Source organism: Orycteropus afer, unplaced genomic scaffold (genome assembly GCF_000298275.1).
Source record: "Orycteropus afer afer isolate SDZICR_OR568_19922 unplaced genomic scaffold, OryAfe1.0 scaffold00035, whole genome shotgun sequence".
NCBI classification, from domain to species: domain Eukaryota; kingdom Metazoa; phylum Chordata; class Mammalia; order Tubulidentata; family Orycteropodidae; genus Orycteropus; species Orycteropus afer.
The window spans coordinates 11,837,685-11,850,166 of NW_006921622.1; the positions used below are offsets into that span (position 1 = coordinate 11,837,685).

Consider the following 12,482-nt stretch of genomic DNA (forward strand, 5'->3'; position numbering starts at 1 on the left):
TTGAACCGCCAGCCTTCTGGTTAGTAATCAAATGCCTTAGGCACTACACCACCAGAGCTCCTGTCAATTAATAATAGGTGTAAGTATTATGGAGAAAAAATTAAAAGTGAAATTATCCTTCGAGTATTTGTTTATTTTATCCCCTAAGAAAGAACACTGGCTCTGCTATCATACTGGATACAAGACCTTTCTCCCAACATTTTTATCTTCAGTACATTTTAGTTACATGTCATCTAAACATATTTTAATTTAAGGGATGCCTTCCCAAAGAAAGAGTGGGAAATACCACAAAAAGGGTTACTTTAAAACTTTTTTTTTTCCAAGGATGGAGTATATGTAGAAATGGAATGAGGCATTGGCTTTGTCTTGCTATCAACATGGTGTATTTTACGCATTGAACTAAATAAGTTAGGGGTGGGAAGCATTTCATTCTCCTGGGCTCCCTCTGCTAGTCATGTCACACCTGCCCAGTCCTTGTCCAGACTTCCTTCAGAGCCCAGTTGGTGCCACAGTCACAGGATCCTTTAATTTCAGGCTACCAATCCTTATCAAAATTTTAGTTATTATCTGTTCTTTGATAGATAATTGTCCTTTTCTTGAGTGTCAATACTTCATAATCAGCAAATTTAAATGACAGCAGCAAATTAAAATGAATTCATCAGAATACAGGTTGATGGGCTACATCATAAAGACTCATTTGTTTTTTTTCAATTGTAATTATTAATATGATCCTAAATACAGAAATGTATCAAATATAAATGTAAAGTAGTGTTCATATTACTGGAATCTCACATTAGTTTTTATTGTCTTGTTTATCTCTGTTCCCATCATATGATTTAAATAGGTCTTTAACACATAATCAAGATCTGTGTCTACCTTATTGCTTGTACTATCTCTAATTTGAAGTAATTCCAAACATTAAAAAAAAATAATTAAGTTGTTTCTCACTCATTAGTATGATCTAATTTTTATTTTTAGTATTTTATGAGTTTTTAAAATGATTTAAAAACAAGGATTATAGAAAGCATAATGTTCTTCATAGGAGATTTAGGCTTTTCAGTTGTGAAAAAATGTTAATATATTAATGGATAACTGTAGTCTTCTTATATTGGAAATAAGAAATTTAACAAGTGAATATGCTTACATTATTAAAATTATCTATTTCAATAATCATGACTTTTATCTTTGATGTTTAATTTTTATAAAAGCAACATTCACATGCAAAATGATTTGCTGGTTTCAAATGTATTAACCTCTGCCTACAATTAACAACCTAATTTGAAAAAGGGGAAGATGGGCTAAAGAATTTTAACTTAAATCACAAGTTTCCATGCTCACTCATTCCTCCAGTTTAAGGCACTACTTTACTATTCATGAGACATTTTTAGATAGAATTTCTTGGAATACAATTTCCTAAATTTCATTAAGTAAAAAAAAAAAAATAATAACTAGTAGGGATTCTAAGAAGCCTTCATACATTTTTTTTATATGATCAAAAACTATAAAAGTAGAAAAAAGATTAGTCTTTAAATTTATTCATTCCTGAAATGCTCCCAGATGCCATTTAAATCACTAGCACCTCCATTCTGGGTTCACCACATTGCAATTAATTACTTCTAAAATTTTATTTTTTCACTTATTCATTTTATAAGCTTAATTGTATGCACCAAGATAATTTTTTGAACTCGGATTAATCGCGATCATTTCTCCTTCATTTCCCCAGTGCAGCTGCTGAAGCTGATGGTATTGATCCATTAATAAACACCCTGTCTTGTAAACGAGACGGAGCCATTGCAAACGCAGCTACAGTACTGACAAACATGGCAATGCAGGAGACGCTGCGTGTGAACATACAGAGTCACAACATCATGAATGCAATCATCAGCCCACTGCGTTCAGCCAACACCGTTGTGCAGAGCAAAGCTGCTCTCACAGTTGCTGCAATTGTGTGCGATGTTGAGGCCCGGACAGAGGTGAGAGGTGTAATGTCTGTTTTTTCATTGTTCTGGTCATTACCCATTGATGGAGTAATTTGAAACAGTTTTAAGTGTTTGGCTACCCACCATTTAAGTCATCAAAACTGGTACAACGCTTTGGAAAACAAATTGCCATTATTTAGCAAAGAAGGTGAGCCTGTCTTATAACCTGGCAATTCTATTTCTAGGTATGTGCCTAGCAGAATTTCTTGCCTGTGTACTGAGAAGCTTTGTGTATAACACCAAACAACTCTGAACAAACCAGTTATCCAGTTGCTAAGAGCATGGATAAATAAATTGTGGTATATGCATAAAATAAAATCTCACATCAGTGAATATGAATCAACTACATCTACAGACATCACCATGGATAAATCTCACAAACATAATGCTGAGCAAAAATGAGTTGCACAAGAATACATACAATATGATTCCATTTACACAACATTCAAAAATATGCAAAGCTAAACAATATGCTCCTTAGGAATACGTACGTATCAGTTAAAACTATAAAGAAAAGTGAGAAAATGATTAACCCCAAATTCAAGAAATGGGCCATCTCTGATGGGGGACTCAGGGAATTGATGTAACTGAAAGGCGCACATAGGGGTTCAAGGTCATGGAAATGTTCATCTCTTAAGATGGGTGTTAGGTAAACAGGTGCCTTCTACTATGATTCTTTAAATTATACATATAGGGGGTTGTATACTTTTGTGTTTATCTTAGATATATTAATTTTAAAATACAGAATTGCATTTCTTAAAGTCCATCATAAAAAAGTATCTTTGGCACTGTGGTTGAGCCTATTAAATCTTTATAAAGACTTAATATAAGCCTATAAACATCCTATTTAATCTCATTTTTCTTGTATTTACTTGTCACTATGGCACTCATTCAAATAGCTTTGGACTTTGTTCCTCTCTCTCCATTAAATAACACTAGCTAACATTTATTGACCACTTATTATGTGCTAGGCACTACACTAATAAACACTTTAAATGCACTTAAGTCTCCCACAAAATCTGTATGATTGTAATCCTCATTTTACATACAAAGAAAATGAGGTTTAAAGAAATAAAGAATGTGCTCAAAGCAGAGCTGGTAAGTGACAGATCATGGATATGAAAGCATCTTTCTGATTCCAAAGCCTAAGCACTCATACTACGGTATCTACTCTGACAGTATCAAATACTTTCTGTCTCTTAAGTACCTATCCTCTTCCCCCTGTCTTCCATTCCTTTGACTCAGGTCATCTGTGTTCATCTATTCAGTTAGTAAGTTAGTCACCGAATATTTACCAACTATTATATATTGGGCAAGGAGCTCTGGTGGTGTAGTGCTTAAGGCATTTCACTGCTAACCAGAAGGTTGGCGGTTCAAACCCACCAGCCTCTCTGTGGAAGGGAGACTAGGCAATCTACCTCTGTAAAGATTTAACATCTCGGAAAACCAAGGAGGGTCACTCTGAGTTGGAATTGACTCAATGGCTGTGAGTTTGGTTTTGTGTGTATTGTGCACCCTGCCTTGCATCAGAAACAGTGATAAAAGTGATATGGTCATTAAAACATCATGAAGCTTGTGAAGGAGTCAATGTATATTCTGAAATATTAAAACAGACTCTTTGCTGCTGTCTCTATCTCTGCTGCTTCATACTCCCCACAATGCCTCCACTCTGATCTTCCAGATATGTGAACCTGATCACACCACTGCCCTACTAAAAAGTCCCCAATGGATCACCATTGCCACATGGTAAACTTGCAGTTGTTTAGTGTGATATGATAAACTGTTTTGACTTTCCTAAACAGCCTTAAGTCCTGCTCTTCCCAGGCAAAACTCTATGCTTCAGAAATAACCATACTGCTTATAATTCCACGCATACTGAGTTCTCTTATTTCTGTCTCCTTTATTTGTCTGCTTGGAAAGCTAGTCTTTTTGTCCCTCTAATATAGACACTGCCTCGGAAACCCAAGGAGGGGGTCACTATGAGTAGAATCGACTTGAAAGCAGTGTGTTTGGTTTTTGGTTTTTGGTTTAATATAGATATGCATGCCCATTTCAAAGAAAGGTGATCAGAATTACTGGACAACGTCATTTATATCACATGCTAGCAAAATTTTGCAGAAGATAATTCAAAAATTGCTATAGCCGTACTAACAGGGAACTGCCATAAGACAGGTCCAGAGAGAACATGGAATGAGGTATATCATTGCGGATGTCAGATCTATCTTGGCCAAAAGCAGAGAACACAATAGAGATGTTTACCTCTGTTTTATTGGCTACATGAAAGTATCTGACTGTGTAGATCACAACAGATGATGGATAACGTTATGAACAATAGGAGTTTAAGAACACTTTCTTGTACTCACAAGGAAGCTGTACAAAGACCAAGAGTCAGTTATTCCAGCAGAACAAGGGGATACCACATGGTTTAAAACTGGAAAAAATGTATATCAGGGTTGTATCCTTTCACCTTACTTACTCGATCTATATGCTGTCTGAGAAGCTGGGTGCAGCATCAAGATTGGAGGGAGATGCATTAACAACCAGCAATATGCAGATGATACAACCTTGTTTGCTGAATATGAAGATGACACCTACTGATGAAGGTCAAAGACTACACAGAGCCATCAGTATGAATTATACCTTAACATGAAGTAAATGAAAAACCTCTGGACCCATAAGCAACATCATGATAAACAGTGCAGAAACTAAAGTTGTTCAGGATTGGATCTATAATCAGTAACCATAGAAGCAGCCATCAAGAAATCAAATGACATACTGCACTGGGAAAATCTGCTGCAAAATACCTGTTTAAAGTATTAAAGAGCAAAGATGTCACATTGATAACTAAGGTATGCCTGACCCAAACCATGGTATTTTCAGTTCCCTCATATACATGTGAAAGCTGGACATTGAGAAAAGAAGACCAAAGAAGAACTGATGGATTTAAATTGTGGTGCTAGTGAAAAATATTGAATACACCCACTCCTCACTTAACAAAGTTAGGTTCCAAAGATCTGGTTGTTATGCAAAACCAGCATTCTGCAAAAAATGGAGCATGACCACATCAGATCACAAAATGGAGGATGACTACATCATTACATAACTACCAAACTGCATCGTTGTTGTTGTTGTTATGTGCTATCACGTCAGCTCCGACTCATATCAACCCTTCCTTGGGTTTCCGAGGTGGTGTCACTACAGAAGTAGATTGCCCAACCTTCCTTTCGAGGAATGGCTGGTGGGTTTGAACTGCCAGCCTTCTGGTTAGCAGTCAAGTGCCTTAGGCACTATGCTACCAGAGCTTCTAACTGCATCATTATATAACTGCAAAACCATTGAGACACATGGCCCAGCCAAGCTGACATATAACCTTAACCATCATAACCACCATTACTCTTACCTTGGTGTTCATTACTGCCAGACGTATGTTGTTAATGCACAAAATAGTTGGATAGTATTTTCTACTATTGTCATAAATGCAGAATGTCAGGTAACAAGATAGCTGATAAGTGAGGAGTAGGTGTATGCCATGGACTGCAGAACAATGAAAAAATCTCTCTCGAAGAAAGTACAGCAAGAATGGTCCTTAGAAGTGAGAAGGGTGAGACTTCGTCTTGCTTGCTTCGGACACACCCTCAGGAAGGACCAATTGCTAGAGAAATACTTGGTAAGGTAGAGAAATACTTGGTAAGGTCATTTTTGAGAGGGATACATAGAAAGATAGGTAGACAGGCTGAATGACAGGTATGTCTAGGCAAAAGGAAATATACTCATGACCATATATAAGGTTGGAAGACAATATTTAAAAAAAAAAAAAAAAAGAGGAAGACCCTCAATGAGATGGACTGATACAATGACTGCAACAATGGGCTCAAACATAACAATTGTGAGGATGGAGCAGGACCTGGTAATACTTGGTTCTGTTGTACATGAGGTTGCTGTGAGTTGGAGATCACTCCAGGCAACTAACAACAAACATAATGTTTCTTCTTCAAAAGCTAGCTCAACCATCATATCCTTCATGAGGCTTTTCCTCAGTCCTCAAAAGTAGGTGCATCCTCCTCTCTGCTCCCACTGCACACCATGCATGTCTCCATTATCCCCCTGCCTTTTTTTTTTTTGTGCATGTTACTGTTCCTGTCTGAAACACTGTAAGTGCCTTGAAGCTTTAGGGCAGGGAACTGAGGATTTTCTTCCCTGTATTCATGGCATTAATATATACCTTGCACAAAGTGTGTGCTTAATTAATAGTCGCTAAATGAATGAGAAAGGATCTATCTGTGGTAGTGCAGTGGTTAAATCATTTGGCTGCTAACCAAAAGGTACAAGGTTCAAACCCACCAGCTGCTCTGTGGGAAAAAGATGAGGCAGTTTGCTTCCATAAAGATTGGTAGCCTTAGAAACCTCATGGGGCAGTTCTACTCTGTCATATAGGATCACTTTCAGTTGGAATCAGGTCACTTTTATTTATTTTTATTTTATTATTTATTTATATTATTTTTTAAAAATTTTATTGTGTTTGGGGGCAAATTTACAGAGCAAAATTTGTTTTACATTCAACAGTTCATGTACATTTGATTTCATGCCCCGATTACCATCCCTGACCATTACAAACTCTCCTCCCTCCCGTCCCTATGACTACCGCCTCCCTGTGCTCTTCTTAACTATGCACTGCTGTCTGTCCAGTTTTCCCTCTTTGTGAATGCTGTCCCTTTGGTGCCCCACGGCCAATTGCTCTAAGGGATGTATCTCCCGAGAATAGGGAGGTACATCACCTTGAGGTAGGTGTTCTGCATGTAGGTCTTTCTACTGTTGGGCTGAGAGCCTGTCCATGGGAGTGAGTCTGATTCTAGGCCTGAAGGATAACCCGGGGCCATAGACTCGGGGGTTCCACCAGACTCTATCTGACCAGTAATTCTGGTCATTTTTGTGTTTTTTAATTTTTTTCCACATTTTTCCTCTGACTCTATCCATGATCTCCAGGTTTCATCCCTTTCTGAGCAGTTGGCATTGGTAGCTGGGCACCATTTAGTTCTTCTGGTCTCAGGGTCCATCTTATCCTTGGACTAATTGTTTCCAGATGCCTTTGATTTTCTTCACTATTCTTTGCTTCAGATGAGAGGAAACCAATAGTTGCATCTTAGATGGTCACTTGAAAAGTTTTAAGAAGTGAGATGAGTTTAAATGAATGAGTGAGTGAAGCAAGGGGAGGAAGGAATATATGAGTTAGATCTTTGCCAAAAGAACACATGGGTTACCATACTGTATTACACCCAGAAATAAACATGTTCTGATATTTAGCTTGCAAAATACAGGATACTTCAAGTGAGTTTGTCTAAGCTGCACAAGTTACAGACTAACATGAAATTGCTGCCAGAAGTTCCTGTGTTTTAGATGAGAGTGAATGAAAGTGGAACCTATTCCACAGGGCTTTTGTCTGGATATTATATATACAGACTAGTAGAGCACTCTTTTTATTTTCCAGGCAGTGAGGCAACAGCACTGTCAGATTTTTTTTTTTTTCCCTGATAGAAATAATTTTATGGATGAGTAATTTTTCTTAATATGTAATATTATTAATGGAGTTCATTTAACTGGTGATTCCACCTTCTGGCTCCTTTCCTTCTCCATAGAGAAGACAAGATATCCTAGGATAACAACAACAACAAAAAGTGTCTTTTTCTGAAGCACTGCTTTAGTTCCTCTTTGGCCACACTGCTGACCTGGGGTACCTTGTCGCCCTGGTGCTGCTTGCTTGCCTTTGCTCTTCCTGCCACAGCCTTGGAGTCTGTCTCAGTTTTCTATTGCTGCTATAACAAATTATTACAGATTGACTGGCTTAAAGAAACATTAATTTGTTACGTTATAGTTTGGGAGGTCCGAAGTTCAAAAGTGCATTTTATGGACTAAACTCAAGATGTCAACTGAGCTGCATTCTTTCCGCCAGCTTTAGGGTAAAACCCATTTTCTTACCTTTTCCAGCTTTTGGAGGCTGCATGCGTTCCTTGGCTCATGGCCTCCTCATCCATCTTCAAAACACATCATTCCAAACTCTGGTTCCATCACATCTTTTTTCTTCTTCTTCTTCTGACACTCCATTCTCCCTTGTGTAAGAACATCTGTGATTTATTAGGCCCAAACAGATAATCCAGGATAATTACCCCAGCTCATGATCCTTAACTTAATCACATCTTCCAAGGATTAGGACGTGGATATTTTTTGGTGGATCTTTAATTTGTCTTACCATAGGGTCAAGTGTTGAGAAGTAGACCAGATAAATTTAAGGCAAGCACTTGCAGGCAGGGAGAAGACACGCTCTCTTCCCAGTCCCTGCCCCATGTAAAATCATGATCATCTCTATTCCTCAACTCTGGCTTGTTTTCTTTACTTCAAACATAAAACTGGACTCCTGACTATAAAGTTTTGCAATAGATGCATCTTTCTTTTTCTCAATTTAGTAAATCCAAATATGAACACGTTCTAAAAGTTTTCACATAGTTAATATCTTTTAACAATCCAATCACGAAATTTTCTTAAGTATAAGAACTTATACTCAATACTCTTAATGCATAAAATTTTGGTTTCTGCTTTTAGTTAAAAAATGCAGGTGGACTGGAGCCCCTTGTTGCACTCTTGCGCTCCAAGAACGAGGAAGTCAGGAGGCATGCCAGCTGGGCTGTGATGGTCTGTGCCAGTGATGAGCTGATGGCCACTGAGTTGTGCAGGCTCGGGTGAGTCAACATTGCTCCAAGTGTCCAGCTGAGAGGGACAGCAGCAGCAGCAGCAGCACCCTCTCCCACCCCCAGGACGGTTAGGCAGAGTGTGCGCTTCCACCCTCAGCCCACAGAGTGCTCAAGAGGCCTGTGTGCACACTGGCAGTACCTCTGGAGGGGCTGTGAGAGGAGGGTGTGTCCATCCCCATTTCTGTGTCTCTCAGAGCTCTCCTAACTCTTTACAAAAATCACCTTCTGCCTTTCTTTTCTTCTTTTCCATCTTGACAAATGCTACTCTTTACCTTCCTCTTCTAGTGACAAACACAGTCCTATTTGTGTCTCAACTTGCAAGGCTAAAATAAAACAAACTGTGACTACTACCTCCATGTTCTCCCCACTGATCCTGAACCTTTCACCAGAATTCCATACTTAGCCACTCTGACCAAATCTGTTTTCCTTCTTAACAGCCCGTTTGTTGTCTTTAGCATATAAGCAAATAGGGTTTCAAGGCTCCATACGCAGACTTACACTATTAATTTCTAATCATTTTTATTCTTTGTATATATTGCCTGACAAGCTGTAGGAGTTGAGTCCAATACAAACTTTGCTATAAGTGAACAAAGAACGTTTTTTCCTCTGATACTATTTTTTTCAATGGTTTGAGTATGAGATACTACATGGCATACATCCTCAAAAAAGACTGATCTGCTTTCATAATCCTTTCAGTATTACTTTATCCAAAATGTTCTAAACTTTGCATGTTAGTTCTTCATTCGGGATTCTACGTAGGTTTATAAGTGGGAACCTAATGTTGGATTGTTTGTACAAAGCAAATAATGCTTTCTGGTTTCATTGACAGGGCTTTAGATATCCTTGAAGAAATTAATCTCTCAGTAAGTCGAAAAAATAAATTCAGTGAGGCAGCTTATAACAAATTGCTCAACAACAATCTTTCCCTGAAATACAGCCAGACTGGCTATCTGTCATCATATAACATAATTAGTGATGGATTCTATGATTATGGCCGGGTAAGTGGCAGCACTTATTTGTATTTCAGTATGTATGGTGATTATTTTTTCATTAAGTCACAATGCCATTACATTGTAATTTTACAACCACCTAACATAATTTATATTTTTATAGACAGAAATTTGGAAAATCATCACTTTGTCCATGACTTTGCCTATTTTTGAATCTGATTACTTATAACTAAATCAGCTTGCCAATGCTAGCCTCAAATTTCAAATAAGATATAGAAGGAACAGTTTTACTTTGGGAATTTTATTACTTCTAGGGCTTAGTATAGATGATAAGGATAGGATAAGGATAAGGACATGAATATGTTCTACATTTCATTAATTTTAATATGATTGAAATTAGCCAAATTATAATAATGGATTTTTAAATGTAATGGAGAAGAATATTATGTTAATTAACTACATTTATTACGATGATTTTTAAAACAGTATGTAGTGTAATGCAATGTTAATGTTAGGAGAAGTGGGAAACTAAAATACTTCAAATCTTTGAGTGCATTTTGAACATGGTTGCTAAATCAGCGTTTTCCACTTCTTCCAGAAATCAAAAGCAAAAGGGAGAATGGAGAAAATAAATAAAAGAAACCCCCAAAACCCATTTTAGACAAAACTAGGTAACAGATATGATGCACAGACTTCAGAAAAATGGAAGGGCTGCCAACTGTCCCTGCAAGCAGGAAGACTCTGTACAGGAGGAAGAAATGAAAAAAAAAAAAAAAAAAGATGCTCATAGAGGACCAAGAGAGCTAGTGGTGGCAGATCTCAGAAATTGCCATTAAAAAAAAAAAAAAAAAATGCTTCCTGAGGTGATGGGAGAACTGGGAATGCAAAAGCTATATTCCTTGCATAGGAAAGAAAGGCACAGCAGAAAAAGTAACGATGGGGAGAAAGTGGGAAGAGAGCCGTTACATTATGGGGATTGCACTCAACGTCATGAAACAAAATGTGTATGAACTGTATGGAAAATTAATTTGCTCTAGAAACTTTCACCCAAATCACTATTAAAAAAAAAAAAAAGCTGTATTCCTTGTTCACCAGGTATTGCAGGAACCAGGGTGAGCAAAGCTGGCAACATAATTGGTTCAAAGACACAGAGGAGAGGGGGCCATAAAAAAAATTACGTAGCTAATAGCTGAGCCATACTTGTAGCACATACTCTATATGGCAGGAGAGACTTAGAGAACTTCTGAATATTAAAAAACAGCCAGCCTAGAATTTAACTGTGGTTCTTTCTCCTATCTTCCCCCGACTCTCCAATACTGTACACACAAACCACTGAGAAATCACTAGTCCAAGAAAGCCCAACTCATTCAAAGGTAAATAATTTAATAAAAAATTGGCACAGAATACGGAGCTTTGCTGGTGTGGTGCCTAAGGCATCTGACTGCTAACCAGAAGGTTGGTGGTTCAATCTCACCAGCCACTCTGTGGAAGGAAGACTGGGCAGTCTACTTCTGTAAAGATCTATTGCCTCAGAAACCCAAAGGTGGTTGCTGTGAGTTGACTATATGGCAATGAATATTTTTTTTTTTTTTTTTTTTTAAAAAAAAAAAAAAAAAATTTAAAAAAAAAAGAGGAAAAGATAAAAAAAAAAAAAAAAAAGAACATTTACCAGAAAAATGTTGCCATATAGCAGCTAAAACTGTGACAAGATATATTTAGTCATGAATTTTTTTTAAAAATTAAGACACTTTCTTCTATAAAGAAGAAATCCCCTGATTCATTCATACAGTAAATATTAAGTTTCTAATGTTGGAGGCATTACATATGTGAGTAAACAAAACAGACAAAAGGTGTCTACTCCCCTGGTACTTAGATTGCAGTGGGAAGAGAGAATAAACAACAAACACAATAAGTAAATAATAACATTTAATAGAAATAACTAGCACTAACAAAGTAGAGCGTAGTCAGGATAAGGAGACTCTTTAGCATGGAGAGTACTGGGGTTGGTGGCTGCAGTTTTAAAGACTGGGGGCAGGTAACTTCAAGAGTTACATCTGAGCAAAAATTTGAAGGAGACGAGGGACATAGCCATGGTAATACCTGGAGAAAGAGTCCTGTAGGCAGAGGAAACAGCCAGGACAAATATGCTTTGCAGCATGAACATGTTTGCATGTTTAAAGAACAGCAAGTAGGTCAGTGTAGCTAGAGCTGAGAGAACAACGGGGAAGAACAGTAGAGCCAGAATCATGCAACTCCTGCAGACCTTTGGAAGGACTTTGGCCTTTACTCTCAGTGACATGGGAAACTAGACGGAAGAATAGTATGATCTGTGTTATTTTTAAAGGACCATGAAAAGTATCTTAGGTAAAAAACCAAAAAACCAAACTCACTGCCACTGAGTCAGTCCCGACTCATAGGGACCCTTCCTTGGGTTTCCAAGGCAGTATCTCTACGGAAGTAGATTACCCAGTCTTCTTCCCAGGAGTGGCTGGTGGGTTTGAACCACCAGCCTTCTGGTTAGCAGTAATGCTTTAGGCACTACACCACCAGAGCTCCCATGTTGGATGAAAGAGGTATCTAATCATAACTTGATTGGGAAAAGATCAAAGAAGAAGATCTGATCTAAACTTCTTCCCTCCCAAGCTGGTCAAATTGCCAGGACAGGGCTTTGTCTAGCCTGGGTTTAAATATCCACTAAACATTTTTAGTAGGAGTTCTGGTAGCATAGTGCCTAAAGCACTTGACTGCTAACCAGAAGGCTGGCAGTTCAAACCCACCAGCCACTCCTCGGAAGGAAGGTTGGGCATTCC

At 37.9% G+C, this 12,482-nt stretch overlaps 1 protein-coding gene across 1 annotated transcript in view; it reads left to right on the plus strand.

Annotated features, from left to right (window-relative positions):
* Positions 1-12,482, plus strand: part of ARMC3 (armadillo repeat containing 3) — a 146,804-nt gene that overhangs the window by 94,327 nt on the left and 39,995 nt on the right. Inside the window, exons 10-13 of the mRNA XM_007936409.1 lie at positions 1,724-1,973; positions 8,574-8,710; positions 9,552-9,720; positions 10,768-10,784. Of these exons, the coding sequence (XP_007934600.1) occupies positions 1,724-1,973; positions 8,574-8,710; positions 9,552-9,720; positions 10,768-10,784 (573 nt within the window). The remainder of the gene's footprint in view (positions 1-1,723; positions 1,974-8,573; positions 8,711-9,551; positions 9,721-10,767; positions 10,785-12,482) is intronic.